The sequence below is a fragment of the Rhinopithecus bieti genome, unplaced genomic scaffold (assembly GCF_001698545.2).
Source record: "Rhinopithecus bieti isolate Rb0 unplaced genomic scaffold, ASM169854v2 scaffold_21441, whole genome shotgun sequence".
In the NCBI taxonomy this organism is placed as follows: Eukaryota; Metazoa; Chordata; class Mammalia; order Primates; family Cercopithecidae; genus Rhinopithecus; species Rhinopithecus bieti.
The window spans coordinates 143,903-166,389 of record NW_016810151.1 but is presented as its reverse complement, the minus strand read 5'-3'; the positions used below and the strand labels follow the sequence as shown (position 1 = coordinate 166,389).

At 36.5% G+C, this 22,487-nt stretch overlaps 1 protein-coding gene across 2 annotated transcripts in view; it reads right to left on the bottom strand.

Moving 5' to 3' along the window:
- Positions 1-22,149, bottom strand: part of GAS2 (growth arrest specific 2) — a 156,852-nt gene extending 134,703 nt beyond the window's left edge. Inside the window, exons 1-2 of one of the 2 annotated variants that reach the window (XM_017891468.1) lie at positions 22,040-22,149; positions 3,716-3,880 (exon numbers count right to left, since the gene is read on the bottom strand). In XM_017891468.1, the coding sequence (XP_017746957.1) occupies positions 3,716-3,860 (145 nt within the window). In that variant the 5' untranslated portion in view covers positions 3,861-3,880; positions 22,040-22,149. Of the gene's footprint in view, positions 1-3,715; positions 3,881-12,026; positions 12,313-22,039 lie in introns of those variants that run through there. The other variant, XM_017891467.1, reaches the window with a different exon arrangement.
- Between the last annotated feature and the right edge of the window lie 338 nt (positions 22,150-22,487).

The following is a 22,487-nucleotide window of genomic DNA, read 5'->3' as shown; positions in this document are numbered from 1 at the left end:
CTCCTTTTGAAAAACATAAAAGGAAAAAAATTACATTTTAGACAAGCATACTAGAAATAAGGAGAAAAATCTTTCCACAAGTAAACTCTAGTGGCACAACAGCAACATCTAATTAAAAGCTTTAATTTAACATGTAAATTTCCACCTCACTTAGGAATTCAGAGAAGATATATCAATTCTGAAGCTACTTTCAAGACATTTTCTTTTTACGTTTTTTACTTTGTATCTCTTTCAAGTAGATAAAAAGCAAGACTTGAAAAAGAGTGGCATAATAAAAATCTGCAAATATTTCTGAAGTGACAAAACAGCCAATAATAAATTATTTTAAAATATACTTTAATTGCTCTATTTCCAAAGTATGTGAGTACTAAATGTACCTAAGTGTAAGGAAAATATCTTCTAACATAACCATAAATTTATTCTTTCCCTCCTTATTATCACCATGCTAGCACACAATGCATTTTTCTACCTCCAAATGTTTTACCACTTTTTAATAATCTCAAGTTATTAGTCCACTTATCAAATTGCGATGAGAATATTGACTTGAAGTCTATTATCTGTCTACTTTGTATGAACTGAAGTCAATTCAAAGGTTAAACTTTACTGTGTCTTGAGATTCTTTTAGGATTCCTTTTCTGAGAAAATTTCACAAGTCATCAATTGCATTTGTGTTATAACTACTAACATTAAAAAAGTCTTAATTTGAAAAAAAAAAAGTCATTCATTTCTGTAAATCTCCTCCCTGTTTATGTATATTGATGACTCTCTCAACTACCCCAAACTGGGTCTCAAGAGATGAATTTCCTAAAACTCAGACTTTGGGATCTGGAAAGGACATTAGAGATCACCTACTTCAACCGCTTCATTTTATGGTTGAGGACACTGAGCCCAGAAAAAATGGCTGAGTGACTTTGGGCAAGTTTCCTACCAAGTAGCAGAGCCAGAACCAGAGGCCAGGTCTCCTGACGCCCAGTTAGGAGCCAGGTCTCCTGACTTTTAATCCAAGGATCTTTCCATTAGAAACACTGACTCTCTATTCTTTGAGGCTGTCTTGGGCTGCTCACACTGATCAAGCTGCCTTATAAATTACTACACTCACTAAATAAAATGCCTTTGATGACAAGTCATAGGACATTATAGCATACCTTTATAAGCAGGCTATACTCTAATTAATCACACTCTTCCTCTGTTTAGAACATCTCAATGGTTTCTCATAGATCATACTGTAAATTATAAGCTCCTTAATATGATCTTCAAAGCAATATATGATCCAGCCCGAACATGTCTCATGAAACTCTCTTTCTATTTCTTTTCTGTTGAAACTAGACTTGCTTCATTTCTTGCAATGTATCAAGCTCCTTCCTACCTCAACACATGCCCTTCCCTCATTGCAAAGGCTCTTACCCCATGTTTGGTCTGGCTAGCTATTAATCTTAGTTCTCAGTTTAAATATACATTCCCATAAAGAAGATTTCCCAAGCCCTCTGATCCTTTGCCCTACTCCTACCTCAATTTACATTTCAATTGCAACTTGTATCTTTTAGTGTTTACAACAAGTAATAGATTATACATTCAATTACTTATTTACTGTATTTTTTTGCTAATCTACTCTAAGCTTTGCAAGAATAGGTACCACATCTATTCTTAATCACCATCTTCCAGTACCTAGATGACTGCCTGGAACACAATAATCATAATAGTTATTATTTACTGCTTGATTATGTGCCATACCTTTTTCTAAAGGCAATTATCTCATTCAAACCCCCAACAATCCTGTAAGGTCGGTTTTATTATGGTATTTATTTTACAGATCATATAACCAAGACACAGTGCAGTAAGACACGTGCCCAGTATCACATAGTAAGTGATAAAACCAAGATTTGAATTGAAGCATTCTTATTCCAGAGTCGATGTTTTTACCAATGCTTATGCTGCTGCACACTCAAATGTTTGTTGAAAAAAAATGAAAAAAATTATGCACAAAATCAAATTTTCACTGAACTGTATAAGTAGAATAATAACAAAAACAATATAGTGTTTACTAGGACCAGATACTGTTCAAAGTACTATACATATTTTAATCATTCACTCCCACAGCAGCCCTGCAAAGTAGTTACTACTGTTATTACCACTGTACAGATGAGGAAAATGAGGCACAAGAGAGGTAAGTAACTTGCCCAAGATCACACTGCTACCAAGTGGCAGAGCTGGGGTTCAAACACAGGCAGTCTATTTCCAGAGCCTGTGCTCTTAACTTTTATTCTATACTACCATACTTATGATTGCCTACATCGGAAAACAGATAGCTCAAATTTAATAATTAATTACTAATATAGCAATCATTAGTGAACCCAAAAAAGACAGAAGAGAGAGAAAAATCCATCTGTTTAGGCTTAAATAACTCCCACTCCTTGATGGAGATAAAAGGTCCTCTGCATGAATAAATTGCTGAAAGGTGTAGCCCCTTCCTTCTGGAGGAGAGACTTCCATAGCAGCGTAAAGGGTCTTTCTGGGGAGTGTCTTCCTTTTCTGACCTCACTATTTGTTGGTGAAGGGTATAATTTGCATACCTTCAGTATGCAAATTCAGTAGCCTTGGTTAGACTACAGAGTTGCCAAAATTGTGTGCACACCATGAAGTAAAAAGAAACATAGGATAAAGAAATCGTAGGATAAAGACTAAAAAATAAATAAATACAAAAGCCATGCAAAAATCCAGACCCATGGAGAGAAAGGAAAACTCTGATAAAATGTGCTAAACCCCTGCCAAAAACTGCTAAAATTTCAGATGGATGGGGTGCACCTTCCTAAGCTCTTTAGTTTCATTAGCTAGAAAGTGAGGATAACAACCCTTACCTTGACAGATTCTTTAAATAATAAAATAGTGCTGATGAAATCTCCCCTGCAAATGATAAAGCTGCATGCAAGTTCTATGTTTACTCAACGCTCAAATCTTATATCTTATAAAGTCTACAGGGATCTTTTTTCTCACATTTAAATTAAATTTATTCTCTGTAAAAAACTTAGTGGAAATAGTGTTGCTATATATGATGATCCTTTGAACATGTGATTCTATTTTTCACATAGTTGAAATTTTATCCTGTGAATATGAAAGCACAACAGCAAAAAAAGGAGAGGTATCTTTACCAGGAGGTAGCATAAGGTCAGCAAAAGTACTGTTAGACTAGACCTTAAAAACAAAAGCAAATGGAAAAGAAAAATTTTAGTTCAGGGTTAGATGATTCCAGTCAGCTCATTTGGAAAAAGGATACATGATTTTGTTCCTGAGTTTGAGTATTCAGCAGTTTTAGAAGGTGTGCTGTAAAAGTAGGGCAAAGAAATCCAGATTTAGAAGCCAGATTTTACAGACACTGTGGCCTGTGTACAACGTCAAAAGAATAGGTCAAATTGGTCAGCTGCATGAAAGAAAAGCCAAAAATAAATCAGACCAGCATATAGATAAAATAAGCAATCTGACCGTATATTTCCACATTTGAGTGCATCATATTGGAATTACTAAGCACAGTTAATGTGACAGACGTTGGGAAATTCATTAAAATTTTCCACCTGCCTCAGGTTTCCCCAATGCAAATGCCAAATAGTAAAAGTCTTTCTTTCCAAGGTGCTATCACATGCTTAGGTGAAGGACACTACAGGAGGAAAAATAAAACAAAAACTGTTATCTTTGCTCACAAAATGAGATCTTATAACCTTACCTAATAGATTGGTTAACCACAAGGCCAGATCTTCTTTCATTGGTAGCAAATTAGCTTCATGTCTGCTGGCTAGCCATTGGCTATACTGATGCATATCAGAGAGGCCAGGTCCACTGCGTACTTTTGGGCTCAGAGCAGTGCACATTATTTATCCACTTGTAATACCTGTTTTGGAAACAAAAGAGCAATTGCTTTTTATACAGACTTCTCTCACTAAAATGTTGTCATCAGGACATTATAATGAATTGGATCCATGGGTTTTTTTGATGACAGATCAGTTTGTTAATTATTAAACCCCATGAAACACTATTTGCTTTATCTGTACTGGCCCTCTCACTTTTGGCCAACCACTTAGCAGGAAAACAGCAGTAATCAAAGGTCAAATAGAAAATCAAACAAGAAGCTCCAAGTTTGTATGAAACAATATACTTGGAAAGAGACAGCTTCTAAGCAAGAAATTCCACTTATTGAAACACAAGAAAAGTTAAACTGTTAGTGTCCAATTTGTTAGCTCCTATTGTTTGGCTACTATTTAAAACCATAGATTTTCACCGAATTTTATGAACTGAACACTAGCAATGACAGCATTTGTACAATTCACTGTAAATACATGATCATTACCCTTAATATTGTAGCCTAAAATGTTAAGCAAATCACTTCTTTTTTGGAGATGGCCAAGCAATCATGGACTCACAATTTAGAGAACTGGGTAAGAAGCGGGGGAAGAGGTACACCCAANCCCATGAAACACTATTTGCTTTATCTGTACTGGCCCTCTCACTTTTGGCCAACCACTTAGCAGGAAAACAGCAGTAATCAAAGGTCAAATAGAAAATCAAACAAGAAGCTCCAAGTTTGTATGAAACAATATACTTGGAAAGAGACAGCTTCTAAGCAAGAAATTCCACTTATTGAAACACAAGAAAAAGTTAAACTGTTAGTGTCCAATTTGTTAGCTCCTATTGTTTGGCTACTATTTAAAACCATAGATTTTCACCGAATTTTATGAACTGAACACTAGCAATGACAGCATTTGTACAATTCACTGTAAATACATGATCATTACCCTTAATATTGTAGCCTAAAATGTTAAGCAAATCACTTCTTTTTTGGAGATGGCCAAGCAATCATGGACTCACAATTTAGAGAACTGGGTAAGAAGCGGGGGAAGAGGTACACCCAAAGACTCTCTACCACACTTCTCTCTTGCAGTCAAAGGAACCAAAAAAAAAAAAAAAAAAAAGGGAGAGAGGATAAGTAACTTCACCAAGATCATATAGCTAGGTCATGACAGAACTAGCCTTGAACCTGAGTCTTCATATTCCCAAGACCACTACTCTCTCTGTAATGACACATTTTTACAAAACGATATAGTTAAGAACCCATATTGATGATAACCCAAGAACTGCACCATAGTTCTAACAAATGCTGCCAGAGGTGTTTGTTTGTCCTCTGCTATCGCTACAATAATCTCTTTCTCTTTCTTGCTTTTTATCTTTCCACTGTATTTGTTTTATATGCAGGGTTTTGTTTGAAATTATCTTTAGAGCAGAAGTACTTAAATATCTTACACCTATAAAAACAAGGATGCTTTCATTAACCTGACCATATTGTGAAGTAGTGCAATCCCCTACTTGGGTTGTAGAAAAGGTATTTGAATATATAGTTGGCCTTCAATATAGCATTTTGGTTTATTTGTTTGTTTGTTTTGTATTTTTTAGTAGAGATGGGGCTTCATCATGTTGGCCAGGCTGGTCTTGAACTCCTGACCTCAAGTAATCCACCTGCCTCGGCCTCCCAAAATGCTGGGATTACAGGTGTGAGCCACCATGCCCAGACAGACTATAGCACTCTTGTATGCATTATTTATAGGATGTAAGACTACAGAAGAACTAATGAAGCAGTTAATATAATAGTCATAATGTTTAACAACATGTAGGATTCTACTCTTATATAAATATGCTTATTAAATAACCAGATGCATTATGACTGTATGACAATGAAAATGAAAATATTTACAATAGGCAAGAAAATGTTTACATGATATCATGGGGTTTTCAGCGATATTCCAGTATTTATGGCATTTTAAATTTACCAATGAGTTATATATTCTCCTTTTGGTTTTATTATTTGAAACTCTACATAGTATTCTTTTCCAGGTAACCTCAAACTCTAATTCACTTAACATAAGTTAATTTCTTTTAAATATTGCTTTTGAAGAAAAAATAAGACACTGGTGTTTAGAAAAATGCAAAGTAGGAGCATCTCCCAAATATTTTGCTGTAGCGATAGAAAAGACTGTTGGGAATATGAGTAGGTACCTAAAAGGTATCATAAGTACACTATTTAAAAGCACAATTTCATTTATAATTAAATTACTCTCGAGTAATTTTTTGAAAAACATACCATAAATTTTCTCTGAAAACATCATATATATGTTCATATATATATATATATATATAAATTCAAGCATTGTAAATGTGAACTGCTTTTAATATACCTTGCCATATGTTGTTAGATTGTCATTACAGGAATCAGAACATCACCACTTTTTATTATTTCATAGTTAATAATGACATTATCCATATAAAGTCCTAAAGTTTTCTCCAAATTCTGTTTTGGTGTTTCTCCAAACACCAAAAACCTAAAGCATTTTCTGCCCCAGTTAAAAAAAATATATGTCTAGTCCCAGAAAAGACAAAACATCTCCCTGTAGCTGGTTAAGATTCCTATATGCCAGCTAGCCTCACAAACATTTAAGTAATACATATGAGCACAAGATTCATACATTGAAATAACTAATTGAAATCTTGAAAGGGTTACCTCTAAAATGCCTTTCTTCTCAAGACACAATCTCTCCCACTACTTTCCTGAAAGTGAGATGTGGCCGTTCAGTAACTTTACCTACACTCTATTATGTGCTCTGCAACTTCCATTTAAGCATCAGAGTCCTATTTTGCTCTACAAAAGCAAGAAGACACCTCAGATTCTTAAGCTCATTGTCCAGCAAAGAATTTATCAAGGGATAGTTTACAGTAAGCCTAATGGCATGTAACAATTTCAATGAGCCAGAAGGACACAATCCTTTCCCTCAAAACCTCTAAACAGTGAAGTTTTTATTTCCCTTGACAGTGGCACATNGGATTACAGGCTTGAGCCACCGCGCCCGGCAAAAATTCAGATTCTCAATCCAATTTCTCCTGATCCTTTTTTCACATTTCAAATCACTGCCAAACTTAACATGACTCAACGGTTTGGCTGAAAGTCAATACATGGAGGTCTTGGATTTAGATTTGGCTAATCCATGAATACGAAACATGAAAATGGATTCAGCTAGCGTGATCAAAATTTGGAGTATGGAGAATTTACCCCTTGGTGAAGTAGTTTCCAACGACAATGATTATATTGTGGTGAAGAAAGGTCAAATTAATTTATATTATTCCCATAAAAAGATCACTATGGAATTTTACCCGTCTTATAACTTTTTAAAGAAATGTTTAGTCAATATGGATCAGATGAATTACATCGTAAAGAACAAGCGACACAGAAAGATCATTTCGGTTCTTTTTAATTCATTCAAAAGTGTTCAAAACCACAAGAGATGCCAAGAGGTAACTTTTAAAGGTGGCAAATAAAGTGACTGATGATTCACCAGACTTGAAGAAAACAGTGAGGTTAGGGAGAAAGAAAAACCTTTTTGTATAATGTGCCTAAACACTGAATGATGTTTCCAATAAAGTATACATAGTCCAAGTATTTTAAAAGCTTGATACATAACTTTGGTAACTGTTAAACAAAGTCAATACTTTAAAAAGAAGAGTAAGGACTCAAATACTTCTATGGCTCCTCCAAGCTTTCTCAGTCTTCCTAAAATGGATAACCAACCCTTAGGTCTAGGAATTCAGAAAAGTAAAACTTAAAGAGAAAAACATGCAGAAACTTAATACTAAATCCTTCAAAGACTGTGTGTGTATATATTTTTTCTTTCTTTCCATAGTAGAAGTGATTCTGGAATAACAATTATGAATATGATGAGACTTGAAATAGCCCAGGAGAAAAAGAAAAAAATAATGACTTTGTAAGTAAAATATCACATGTTTAAAGACTCTGTCTAGTTTGTTGTCCCAGAATCCCAGCTGAAGACATCAGTTTTGACTCTGAAGAAAAAGTATTCTTCCATGCCACCTAGAGGTGTGCTTTGCCTATGACCAAGATGATTTCTGGCTTATCTCTAGACTATGCCGACATGTTAGAGAAAATGCATTGCGATATGACATAGAAAAGCAACTGAAAAGACAAAAAAATGAAATGATATACACTTCTGTCTGCTATGAGATTTCACTTAGAAGCCTGAATAATGGATAGAATATTGGAACTGGAATGAGAAGTCCAGGATCAAATAATAGCTCCACTACCTAACCATTTAGTAGCTATTCTATTCTAGTCATATGAATTTTCCTCTTTGTACCTGTATTTTCTACTCTATACAAGGGAGGCCAAAACCTTAAAGATAATTGTGAGGATTAAATATTTGTGCCAATGCTTGGCATATATTTAATATTCAGTATATTTTTATTAGCAAAATAGAAATGATCACCATCAGAAATGTGCCAAAATAAAACTTCTATTGACTTATCCCAAAAAGAAAAGCAATTCTGTGACAAAATAGGAATATTTTATAGAACTCTAAATCATTAAGAAAAGACAAAGGACAAGGGGGAGAACAAATAAATGTATTAATGATACAACAGATAATGGATTATTCCAAGTTTTCTTCATATTGAGAAGAATGCTACCCCTAAGATGATGATTAATCAGTTAATAGGGAAATGCTATATACCTCTCAAAGTAAGTGTGAGAGGACATCACTACCGCCACCCCATCTACACACAGAGACTCAACTGTGAACATTGAAAACAATGAATCCTAATCAACCCACGGTCAAAGGTCTCCTCCCTAAAGGTAACCTTTGCTCTCATCTGCAGCACTTGTCCTTACATCTGTCCAGTTTCATGTGTTACAGGTGTCAAACACTGAGGAAATTGTTTTTCAGTCAGTCATGTTACCTTTTAAAATTAAAAATAAACAGTGCTCCAAACTGAATACCCTTCCAAAATCTGGAAAGAGAAAATGCCAATTTTCTAGCTGAACTCAAAGAACAAACTACCCAGGAAAGTTCTAGATGTCTCTTTCATCGTCGTGAGTTCTTTACTCTTGTGATTCATTTTGACTAATTAATAGTATCTCACATAATATACAATTTCAACCAATGTCATGGATGCAAAATCTTACTATAAAGGTCTAATCAGAAAATAAAGTCCATAATTTCAACAGAAAGGCAATTTCAGACCTTGTAATGGTACCTCCACCTCGGGTTCAGTAGAGCAATTTATCCACAAATTGAAAAGCACCAAACATAAAGCAAAATGACACTTAATGGTAGTTTATCTAATTCTATAATAAATATCTTTAATTCAAAGGAACCTTAGAATAACAATATATTCAAACTCCCCGTTATTAATAAGGGGTTGGTAGCCTAAGAGGATATTTTGTCCACAGTAACAAGACTGTTTAGTCATAATTATTAAAAGTATCCTACTCATCTCTTGTGACTCTTAATTTTGTATAGTGCTGACTCTCTTTTAGAGAGTTCTTTCTTATCCCACAGTCCCATCTTGATTTGTCTTGGGTGAAATGATGGTATAGTTACAAATAACAATTTCTTCTCAAATCATGATTTTAAAAAAACTGAGTGAGAATTGATTTTCTATGTTTTCATGTTGTTAGGGATATTTTAAAGTTTTAAAAAAATCATACTAAACTATCCTTCCAAACAATTCAGCATAGTTTTTTTTAACCCCTACCAGATTAGCTTGGAACATAATTAGAATAGAAAACCATCTGACAGTTATTAACAATATTAACAACTAGAATATTTAAGGATTTACATCAAAATTTTATCTGAGTTGATTAGGTAAACCTCAATTCATGAGAAAATTCTTTTCTGTTGTTTAAATATAAATATTTCTGTTTTAGTTAGCTATAATATAGTTAAGAACCAGCAGGGTTCTACATTCTGTGGAAATGTATATACGTATATGACATGGTCTCATAAGGGAGTAAAATTAGCAAAGTTTTAATTGTATTGACCCTGAAAACATTTAATACAGAAAGTTACATAAGCCTCTTACTTAATTTTGACAATATATTATTTTCTACTTTTACTCCAATTCATTTTACTAGTCAAAAAACATTGAGTGGAAACCTTCCTAGTTGCTCAGGTTTAAAGAACCAGTTGGATCCTGTTTGGACCTTAATATCAAAACCACAAAGGTACCAAACTAACCTCACAACATACCCTGAAGTTTTAAACAGGAGTCTCTCTGTAAACAGTTATAGTCTCATCATGCCGTTTCAACCAAGGTAACTTAGCTTTCCAAAGTTTCCCTGAGTCTTCAGTGCAGACTTCCAGTCTTGAAGTAAGATTTTTAAGTAACACACAACATACTTAAGGTTAATATAAGACCAGATATTTCACCATACTTGAAAGTTTGAGGTTTAACTGAAGTTTCTAACCAAGATGCTAAAAAAATTCCAGGGCAATCACATGACCTTTTGCACCAGGTGAAATAATTTTTTGCCATGTGAACTTATTTCCCAGTAAACCACAGTCCATAACTCCACAGTATAGTGTTTAACAATAAAGTAATGAAATAAACCCAAACTTCAGTAGCATTCAGGCTGAAATCCAAGCTACCTTTTCCACGTAAGGGACCATGCAGGCAGCCCTGTGCAAAGTCTCCAATGTGCACTGCAAAGGCACACTGTCCCATGCCTCATCCATCTGTCCCTTACCTTCTCTTAGGCAGTCAAAACCCAGACACCCATGTTGGAGAGGACCACCAGAGCCACCACCTTCACCGCAGTTAGAGGAAAGCATTCCTTGAGAAGGAGTTCATTGATCAATATCAAAGACAAGCTCAGCGAATCAGACCCCAGCTGCAGTTAATCAGTGTCCACACTGCTAAGAGTTTGGGGTAAAGAAGCAATGAGCACAGGGCTTGTTATCTGCCTTGCCTCTATGAATCTCAGGGGATAGGTGGGGAGGAAAGGTGTTCTTCCTTTGCCAGGCTGGCACATCCAACCTATCCGAGCCTTTATTTTAATACTAGAATGTCTAATGGATGTTCCTGTGCACAAGCAGATCTTATTTCCTTGGCATAAGAACTCCCATACACAATTGACCTAACTTTGTTGGAGAGGGTTGGAGGAGATAATTTTATAAGAATAACGTTTTGCAAACACTTCACTGTAAGAAGATCGCGGAGGTGAGAGGATGAAGATGAAGAAGATGGAGAGGGTAAAGACTGTGGTTTCAAAAAGGTTAACTGGGAAGATAATAACCCTCCCCCAACCTCAACTGTTTTTGGAATGTAGAAATAGAGTATGTTAACTCTCGCTTTTGGTCCCTCTTCATTCAAGACAATGGAAACTTCTTCGGATGTCTGGGCTAAGTTAATGGTAATTTACCATACTGAGTTGACAGAATTTAATTTTGCCAGTGTAAATAATGTCTCCAAACCAAAATTGCCTCCTTTGTTCCCCAAACAATTTCAGATTCCAGTCTCAACTTTGGACCGAACAAAAAGAACAATACCATGCAAAATCTTCCCAACGTGTGTTGATATAGATGGGCTAGCGTTTGTTTATTCACATAAAACCTTAACTTCATCAAACTTATCAGAGACAAACAGTGAGTATCACCCCAGATCCCACATGTGGCGCTCTTTCCTCCTACCCTGGCCTCAACGACCGAAGTAAAACATTCAGGGTCAGCCCTTTAAGACCATTCTGGCTCCATCCCACCCACCGCCCCCCGCCCCCATAACAGGCAATGCTGAGCATGCATTACAGATATTCTTGTGCACGAATGCATATGTGTACATTTATAATCGATGTGTTCATTAAAAATCCTCACTCTGTTCCTGGTTTGCAGAGCCACCCCAGCGGGCTTACGTGCTGCGGTCATCTGGGGTGTTCCACAATAGGGATAAGGAACACATGGTTGTTTCCAGGGAATCAGAAAGTCACCCCCTGCAGCGAATACCCACTCTTAGAGAAAAAGCCTGTACAACTGTCTGCCGCTCTTCACTCTTCCCCGCCTCGTTACTGAGGTTATTTTTTAATGACCGCTCCCCTCCCCCGCCGCCCCGGGTGCAGTAGACAGGCAGGGGCTCCCGTGAGCCCCGGCTGCAGAGCGCGCACGCTGCGGTGGCATTGGCGCAGAACTGGGCCAGCCAGTCATGCTCACCCCCGCGTCCCGAGCTGGGCTGCTGGCGGCTCTCAGAGGCTCTTGGGCTCCGGGCTGGGCTCGTGCAGCTTCTCGGGGCCGGCCCCCTCCAGGCGCAGGTCCTGCAGCAGCCGATCCCCGCACCCCACCAGCTTGGAGGCAGCGGCAGCAGCTACAGCCGCACTACCCTTCTTCATACTTCTCTGATGGCTCCTTTTAGTGCTGTTTGGGAAAACGATTTTTTCTCCCTGCCAGAAACAGATTTCCTACATTTCATCAGTCCTCATAGACCGAGCGGAAGTAAAATGCTTACTTTTTCTGGTGGACAGCAAATGCAATTGACACAGATTTACCCTTCAAACGGGGAGAGATTGTATTACAAGCCCTTGGCAGCAATTCCGAGGTTGGGGCCAAGCTCCAGCCCCCTCCTTGTCCCCCAAACACTAACCTAAGAGAAAAGGTGGGGGGTGGAGAGGGGATCATATTTAACTCTAGAGGTTTAACAGAGTCAATAGCTTTAGCACAATATTAAAATTGGGTGTTGGAAAAGTTTTTGCTTTCCTGGCCAGTGATTTTGCAGACGGAGGCACGAGCTTTCCAGTAACTTCGGCCACTCTTCATTCCAAATTGAACATTTTGATGTCTTACAATTCTCTTTAAGTATCAGATTTTTAGAAGAGGCTGCACTCACGGCTGTTTTTGCTTTACCAAAGGAAATACAATTCCACCCTTCCTTCTCTCAGCCTCAGCTCAGAATTATGTTGAATGTCAGAGACAATTGTCTCCAACTGTTGTTTATTAGTACGTGTATTCTGAGATGAAACGTCTTCCATGAAGTGGACAGATGTTCAAGTGTCTGATTCACCTCTAATGCGCGGGGACTGCTTGTTGAGTGTACTGATTGCCACAGGTTACCACTTCCCAAGGACATAGATAAAACGTATTACACTTTTTATTTTGTTTTGTTCTCATGTTCATCAGTTTCATGTATATTGCCATCCAATGTTTACAATGGCAGTGGCACAGGTGTTCTGATCCTTGCTTGGATACAATTTTTATAATGATGAGTTACCTAGCCCCACTCCCAAATAGAAACTACCTGTACATCCACAATAGCTAAATGATGTAGATGATTTTAGATATAATTTAAAAAATTATTCACATTTCACATTTATTATTGCTATTATCTGGCAGAAACTGCATCAGTTATTTGCTTCTAGTGGCAATACATGTAATAAAGAGAAAACAGACCGAAAAGTTTGGAGTCATCGAACTCCAGACTTTTTATTTTAGTTTAATTTGGTTTTGCAGCTATCAGCTCCACATTTCCTCCTTAGCTTTCTAAAAGAAGGAAGAAATAGTCATTCTTAATTTTAAGGAGAAACAGCATTTTTAAGAGCTCTACATAACAGCCTGGATAAACATAAAAAACAACATACAGAGCTCGTTACTGATGAGTTTTAGTGAACGAATCTGAATGATAAAATTTCCTAAAATTTGATCAGATCTGAGTATTCCTAGAGCCCCAACAAAGAATTTTGAGTGTCTGAACACATACAATTTAGTAAAAAATCAAATCTTCTTGATAATCTTTCCTGATCAAAACATCAACCAATAAATGTTAATTTAAGAATTATCCATATATGTAATGAGTTCAAAAAATTTAGCACCTTGAACTTTCAAACTCTTGCATCCTATTTCTCCCCAGATATGAATATTCTTGTCACATTGTTCATTATTGGTGTTATAAAAGCAAAGGGTAAGGCAATATTTTGTTGATTCAGGAACAATGCTAAATACAGTTTGGGGGGAAAGAAAAGGAGGCTTACATCTTCATGTCATTTCTTCCAGGCATTTTTTTTTTTTTGTCTTAAATTTTGCATTATGGCAGATTCTCTGTCTCTCAGAAAGAGCCAAAAGAAAATACCAGGAGAAATAAAGAATGTGTTTCTTCTTTCATTAACAGCTAAGAGTTGCGCTGAATAATTTTATTTTTTGTGATGAAAGAGAACACAAAAGATTTCTGAAGAGACACGAATATAGTGTTTTAATTTTTTTAGCATATGTAAAATTCCCATTTGATTTTATCTTGTGTTTTCAAAATCGATATTTCTATTTATATATTCTGATCACTCACTGATACATTTATCAAAGATTATCTTTTGTCTAAGTATTTTATTAGCTTAGCGTGGACTCAACCCAAACTGTTCACCTTAGAAAAATGTAGCCCAGCTGAAGTAACTATAGCTCATCTCATGTGAAGGTAAAGGAAGCAAATACTTCACTTAATAAGATGAAAAAATATTTAAATACATCTTTGAAACTTAACACCGTTAAAAAGAAAAGTCAAGTCAGATTTAAACAGTTTAGCTTTTATTGTCAAGTGATCACAGTTAGAAGACTTTAACACAGGAAGTTTCTGGGTTACTATGTGTGTCCCACATTCTAAACTTTCAACATTGTCTCAAACATGAATTTTCTCATTTCTCTAAGAAATACTTAAATTTTGAGTTTAAAAATGATCAGTAAAGACGTTATTTTTTTCCTCCTGTGTAGATAACTCTCCTTTTCTCTCTTAGTCCTTCTCCCAAATGAAAATAATATATGTAGTACTCACTCTTAAAAGTGTAGCAAACCTTCAATAAATAATTGAGGTTAGAGGACACTTTGAGAAAAAATTTAAAAACACGGAAATAGACACTGGGTTAAATTTGCTAAAATAAATTTCCAGAAGTGACCAAGAAAGACTTATATTCCTAAACAGCTTCAAAGGAGCAGTAAAAAATGACAAAAAACAGCCTGAGAAGCAAGTGAGAATAATGATACAGAAAGCAGTATGAAGACATACAATGGTATTAAAAAATACATGAAGAAATATATTTAATAATAACTTAAAACATTTATTTACATTTTGTTAAAACACTTCCTCAGTGAGGTCAAATATGTTTATTTTTCCCAACCTAGCATCTTACTCTATAATACAAGGCCTTCAATTGACATATTTTGAAATATAGTTTTTTAATGTCATAAGGCAAAGAGAATAAATTTTATAAATCCTAGCATGGTAATTACAAATACTGTTAGGAATAAAAACAGACTGTTTCTGAAATTTTAAATGATAAATGCTATTACTTTCCACCACCATTCATATGTAAAATTACAAAGGATAAATCAAAGAAATTTCGTATGTAAAGTTCAAGGTTTACTCTCCATCTAATACGCAATTTTAAAATCTATTACTTTACTCTCAGTGGAGAACTTTAAACTTTTAAGTGTAACACAACAGTAGCAAAATATTAATTCCCTCCTGTGCAAGACTCATTTTTTTGGCAAATCATGTTACGTATAAGCATATGTTTTCTAATTTTACATAAGAAATAGATTAAAATCGTTTCATGAAATATGCCATTTGTCTTATCTAGTTTTATTTATTTTAATTTTGTTTTTTAATTTTTTTTTTTGAGACGGTATCTCACTCTCACCCAGGCTGGAGTGCAGGGACGTGACCATGGCTCACTGTAGCCTTGACCTTTCAGGCTCTAGCTATCGTCCCATCTCAGTGTCAGGGTAGCTGGGACCACAAGTGAGCACCACTGATATGGTCTGGCTCTATGTCCCCATTCAAATTTCATCTAGAATTGTAATCCCCAAATGTTGAGAAACGGACCTGGTGGGAGGTGACTGGATCATGGGGTCAGTTTCCCCCATGCTGTTCTCATGATAGTGAGGGAGTTCTCACAGACCTGATGGCTTTAAAAGGGTGGCACTTCCCCTCTTTCTCTCTCTCCTGCCGCCATGTAAGACATGCCATGCTGCCCCTTTGCCTTCCCACGATTGTAAGTTTCCTGAGGCCTCCCCAGCCACGCAGAACTGTGAGTCAATTAAACCTCTTTTCTTTATAAATGACCCAGTCTCAGGTAGTTCTTTACAGCTGAGTGAAAACAGACTAATACAGCCACCAACTCTGGCTAATTTTTTATCATTTTTTTTTTTTTTCCAGAGACAGGGTCCCATTATGTTGCCCAGGGTAGTCTCAAACTCCTGGCCTCATATGATGCTCCTACCTCAACCCTCCAAAGTTTCTGGGATTACAGGCATGGACCACCACACCCTGCCTCATCTAGTTTTAAATATCCTATGCAGTACATTCTGTGGTGTGACGTCTGTTGTCTTAGTTGAAGGTTTTTTTTTACGTTTTCTTTATTTGTATGTCTTGTAGTTTGCTTCTAAATCTTAAAAAAGTCTATGTCATGCCACTTTAATCACAAGTACCTCAAGTATAATATAAATGTTTAATGTAAAATATGTTTATTTCAACAACCTTTCTTGTCTTTTCCACCACTATATCTCTAGCATGTAGAATATCATTAGACATATAGTAGACACTCAATAATTGTTGAAAGAAACGAATGATTATTTTAGAAGAAGCTGGTGTCTCAGAAAATATACAACTAATTGGTTATATCTTTACATATTGTCTCTAATTTAACAGTTTAGAACTCAGAATAGAAAAGTAATGTTAAAATAACATTACAAACGATAGTTTCACTCCCAAGCTAGCAGCATTTCATCTGGTAAAATGTAACTAGAGTTCACCAAAACAGATGCTTGCCTGTGTGCCAGGCTTATAAATGAGGTCAGTCTATGTCACTTGTCACTTCATTAAAAACCAAGGTTCATTTGGACTCAAGGTTTAATCATAACCAATATAACAAGAGTGCAATGAAAAGTAATAGAAAATATTACTACTGCAGTGGCTTTCAAATTTTTTTTATTGTGACCCACAATATGAAATACATTATGGAACAGACGCATAGAAACACACTTAGACACAAATAAACTAAACATGTTTCACAAGACATTACATACTTTCCTATTATATTGCACTCTGATATTTTTCTACTTGACATTATTATAGTCTCTTCTATGCTATTCAATTTAAAAGAAATGCTATTAGAGAACTACTAAATTTGTTTTATGACCTACAGTTTTTTAAAAAATCTGACTGTAAGAAAACTAAACTAAGGGGAAAATCAATAAAAAGTGAGGTAGGGTCTCAATTAACGGATGGTTTCATTATAAAGTATGAAACAGATATGTTTATATATTGTCATTGGTAGACTTGATGCGATGTAATGTCACAACATCGCAAACATCTTAGACCCTCACACCTCCAAGCCTTTGCTCATGCTAACCAAAATGATCTTTCACCTTCACTGTCTCCCTCTGAAGAAATCTGATTCACTCTTCTAGGAGAAGCTTAATTGTCACCTTCTTTGTGGTTCTCTTGATCTCTCTGGTGGAGATATTTTTTCGTGTGATTCTATGTTCAGTGCTCTGAGCACTTTGCTATTTCTTTTGTTTCTCACTTATAATGCAGTATCACAGTTATTTGCTTATGCGTCTATCTCACTTACCAAACTGTGAGTCCTAGAGAGTAAGGACTAGGCTATTCATCCTTATATTTCAAGTCTTTATCACAATACCAAGCCTAAGGTTGCCAAATAATTGAGTAAATAAATAAATAAGTAAATAAATAAATCACAAAACCACTGCATATCCAAGGGAGGAAAAAGTGGGGGCCATTGGGTGATAGAAGGGATACAGCAAGAACTGTGCTCATCAAAGGAAAATTAAATGGAGATCCCTCTGTAAAGACAATACCAGTTATTAATTTTGCATCTTTTTTCCTAGCACAATTTACTTACAAGTGAGATTTTAGTATCACATTTCTTGGGATTCTCTTGCAGTTAGATATTGTTCCAGTTATTAATTGATTTTTAAGTACACTGATAATTTCAAATTTAGGATTATTTTGTTGAAGAATGAGAAGTTTGCTGAAACTTCCATTATTGTAACTATAACATAGGTCACAAATACGGAATATTTTCCAACTGTTGATTTATACAAAGCATTTAGAGATATGACACTTAAAGTGATCTCATTAAAGCATTTTTGTAGCTCCAAATAATGGATCAGGAAGCATCCTATAAAAGGGCAGTACTCCAAGCCCAAAGAGAGAACTGTCCGAGGATGGGGTCAGTGTCAGTGGGGCTTTTCCTAGCATAAAGGAATATTGCCATTCTGCTATGATCACAGTAGTCACTTAGTCTCTACAGTCATTTGCAAAGAAGTTTCACCAGCCATCATCCCCACAGAAGTTCTCAAGGAATAGGCATAGTAAATTGTAATATAGTAGTCACTACAGTTAGCAGAGTAATCTGGAGTCCAGATTGGGTCATGGATGAAATCAGGCAGGGTCCACTTCTAGCTTCTTCGCCTGTTTGCTAAAAGTTATAAGCAAATTATTTTACCTTTTCAGTATCAGTTTCCACATCTGTAAAGTGAGATTAACAAATACCACTCTCTCATAGGCGTGTCTTGAGAGTTATACAAGTTAATACATGTAAAATAGTTTACTGTTTGATATATAGCAAGTTTTAAATGAATGTTAGGTATGTTATTGTTAAGTGAGCACCCAAATATTCTAATTGACTCATTAAACAATTCCCTAAGATAAAGATATTAGCAGCATTAAAAATACAAACGTTTAGAGAATCTTATACATCCTTTCTCTGAGTCTTCCCCTCCTTGCTTCCTACCATTCCATTTTACTCTCTAGACATCCAGTGGCTTCATGGTTTGTTGGTTCACTCATTCATTTATTCTCCGACCTCCTCTGTGTTAGGCACTTGTATAAAAATGAAGCCACATTCCCTGCATTCCAGGAGCTCATTCTAATAACAAAAAAATGGTTTTAAAAAGCTTACCTAATGACACATATCTATTAAGCAGCAAAGGTAAGATTTCAACTCATGCCTGAGTCTGACTGATTTGAAAATATGCTCATTTCCCAACACAAATGGGAAGCAACTTCAAGCAACTTACTTGAAGCAACAGAGCTTTCCTTTCCTTCCCTCCCTTCTTCCCTCCCTCCCTTCCTTCCTTCTTTCCTTCCTTCCTTCCTTCCTTCCCTCCTTCCTTCCTTTCTCCTTCCTTCCTTCCTTCCTTCCTTCCTTCCTTCCTTCCTTCCTTCCCTCCTTCCTTCCTTTCTCCTTCCTTCCTTCCTTCCTTCCTTCCTTCCTTCCTTCCTTCCTTCCTTCCTTCCTTCCTTCCTTCCTTCCTTCCTTCCTTCCTTCCTTCCTTCCTTCCTTCCCTCCTTCCTTCCTTTCTCCTTCCTTCCTTCCTTCCTTCCTTCCTTCCTTCCTTCCTTCCTTCTTTCCTCCATTTTTTCCTTTCTCTCTTCTTCTCTCTTTTCCTTCCTTTCTTCCTTCTATCCTTTCTTTTTGTTTCTGTATGAGGAGGTGTGGGGAGTCTATATATCATTTTAAAAAATTTCTTAGATAAAAACAAGAAGGATTTTATATTTAAAAGTTAAAATGTGATAATAAAATTATTTGAGAAAAAAATCATTTTTGAAAAGAAGTGTGTTTCTGTCAGGTATCCTAACTCCAAGCCAGATGAGCTGCCCCCTATACTGAAGTTTCTGCATCACAGAGAATGAAGTCAGATGCCTCATAGAAGTATGAGAAGGAACTCATGAAAAGAATACCGAAGAAGGCTTTTGAGGAAAAACTTTTAACCAGGAAAAGTCACGAGAAGGTTTCAAATCCTACACAGAAATAATCTCTTTTCTTTTGGATTTGGTATCAGTTGAGGATAGATGGGGGTCAGGGAAGATGTCTTCTTAACTAGCTCCCAAGCCTAAGCAGGCTGAATAGCCAGGAGACTCAAAGTGCCTCTTAAAGCGGAGGGATTGCATTTCTATTTTTAATAATAAGCTGACTAGGAACTGAGTCAAACAAACTTGACTTCAAAATAAGATGCAGAATAAGAACATACCAATCAAGATCCGGAGTTGGATTAGATTATCAGAGCTAACAGTAAAAGATCTTCCCTACCTAAACCATCTAGTCTCACACATTAATCGCCTCTGGAAACACCATCATGGACATACCCAAAACAAAACTTCAACAGGTTTCTAGGTATTCCTTATACTGACACACTGACACACCTAAAATTAAGTTCACACATCTACTCCTTGTCAATTTAGCAACCATATGCATCTCCTTAAACTATACTTAATTTCCAAAAAGAGGCAATAACAAAATCATAGTTATATCTAACATGATGCTACTAACATGATGCAACTATGCTGCATACAACCAAAACCACACTAATCTCATCCCCACAAGTCGGCTTTCGTAATTTCAACATTCAGACTTACAGCATTTAGAATTGCATCTTTAAGGAGTATGATCCAAACTCCTATGGCAGAATCAATAAATGAGGGGAGAGGAGATAAAAGTCAGGGAGATCTTTTGAGTGGTTATTCTCTTCTCTTTTATTCTTTCTTCTCAGTATGCTCATCTTCTAAAAAACCAGGTGAATTATGTGAGCATTCAATCCTACTCTACAAACATACATCATCCATGATATAATTCATTATTTTAAATTACGATTTAGATTTTATTATGATTTTCTGATAGATGGATATGTGGTGTGAGAAACAGACAAGGAAAACTCCTAGATTTTTTTTTTTTTTTTGGATAAGAGGTTACAAAAATTATGCTGCCATTTAATGAAATGGGAAAGATGGGAAGAAGTTGTTTTGCTTTGTTTTGTCTTGTCTCATGTTCAGTGGAATGAAAATCAAGGTTTTAGTTCTAGACAATTTAATTTTGAGATGCCTATCTGATAACTAGAGGGATCTATCGTGTGGTCAGTGGGCACAGGAAGAGGGTAAATCAAAGTTAATTGAGTCTTTTAGAAGCAAAGGCCAGGCACAGTGGCTCACGCCTGTAATTCCAACACTTTGGGAGGCCAAGGCGGGCAGATCATCTGAAGCCAAAAATTCGAGACCAGCCTGGCCAATGTGATGAAACACCGCCTCTACTAAAAATATTTTAAAAGTTAGCTGAGCATGGTGGCGGGCACCTGTAATCCCAGCTACTTGAGAGGCTGAGGCAGGAGAATCACTTGAACCCAGGAAGTGGAGGTTGCAGTGAGCTGAGATTGTGCCACTGCACTCCAGGCTAGGTGATAGAGTGAGACTCCATCTCAAAAAAGGAAAAAAAAAAAGAAAGAAAGAAAAAATGCAAACTGTGTTCAGTTGCCTACATTCCACCACTTCTTACAGATACGTCTGGATTGTTTTAAATTTCTAACACCAAATAGTGGCGAATATATTCCTAAATAAAAGTAGAAATTATAAATAGTTCTAATTGTTTACCAGTTGTCACACAACTGTGTGGGAGACTCAGTTCATTACTAAATTGTGAAGTAAATTTAAATTCTAATAAAACACATTAAAACTAATACATGATTGTGGGTCAAGATTTGATGCTCATATAAGTGAGCTGCCCCGTTTGACAACAAAAGACCTGGAGAGGAGTGTGAGGAAGTAGGTAGTCATGACCCTGCAGGTTAAAAGAAGAAAATAACCTTGTAAAGAATCTTCTGTTCAGGAGCAAACATATATTTTTTTCTTCCCTATTACTTTCTCTGTTTTCTTTGCCTTGTTTGTATTTAGAGTTTATTCAGCTCTTTTTTACTTCGTGTATGTGTGTGTGCGTGTGTGTGTGGGGCGGGGGGCACACACACACACACACACACACACACGCAGGAACAGCCAATGCAGCCCACACTCCAACCACTTCCCTTAGTGAGTTCTCATCCTCTGAGCCACTACACACTCACCTTAATCTCCCCTGGGACCAAATATCAGACAACTTGGGGGAGACTCTCTGCTCTAGAGTCTTCAGAATTATTCACATTAGCAAATCCACAGGGAGGGGAAAACCAGCTAACTCCACCTTGTTTGCCATACATAGCTGCTCTCTACAGCTGCAGCTTGCTGTTACCCTGTCCCAGGGTCCAACCCCTGTGTGGTTCTGACAGCCTTCTCATTTGGAGAGGTAACAAAGAGTCCTACCTTTCATCTGTCAGGTGTCAATGTGTTGTATCCCACCATCAACAGAATCTTTAAGTTTTACAAATCAGTAAGGGACAAAGAAGTCTGTTTTTAGACTGACCACTTAGCTTTCTTCATCTTATTCACAGTTCCAGAATTCCTCCTCTTATTTGATTGCTAGATTCTTTCTACTTCACTGCCTTCCTCTTTTTACGAAGTTCTTTCACTCCCACTGTCTTCTCTCTGTGGAAATATAGTGATCATACTTAGTGGGATCAGAAATTTCTGTATGTTATCTCAAAACACATCATAAAAGTTAAAGCTAAAGAAATGACATGTATAAAATACATGAAGTTTAATAGAGTAAAAATGAAAATATTCAGCATACAGCATGAAAGCACGTAAGTGCTATAAGTACGCCTCCTTAACACACACACACACACACACACACACACACACACACACACACACGTCATGACAAACACTATCACTGAGAAAGTAATAAGCAATATCTCTGTGTCGTGTACACTGTAATATGACCTGCCTTTGACTATTTCCACCATTAGCAA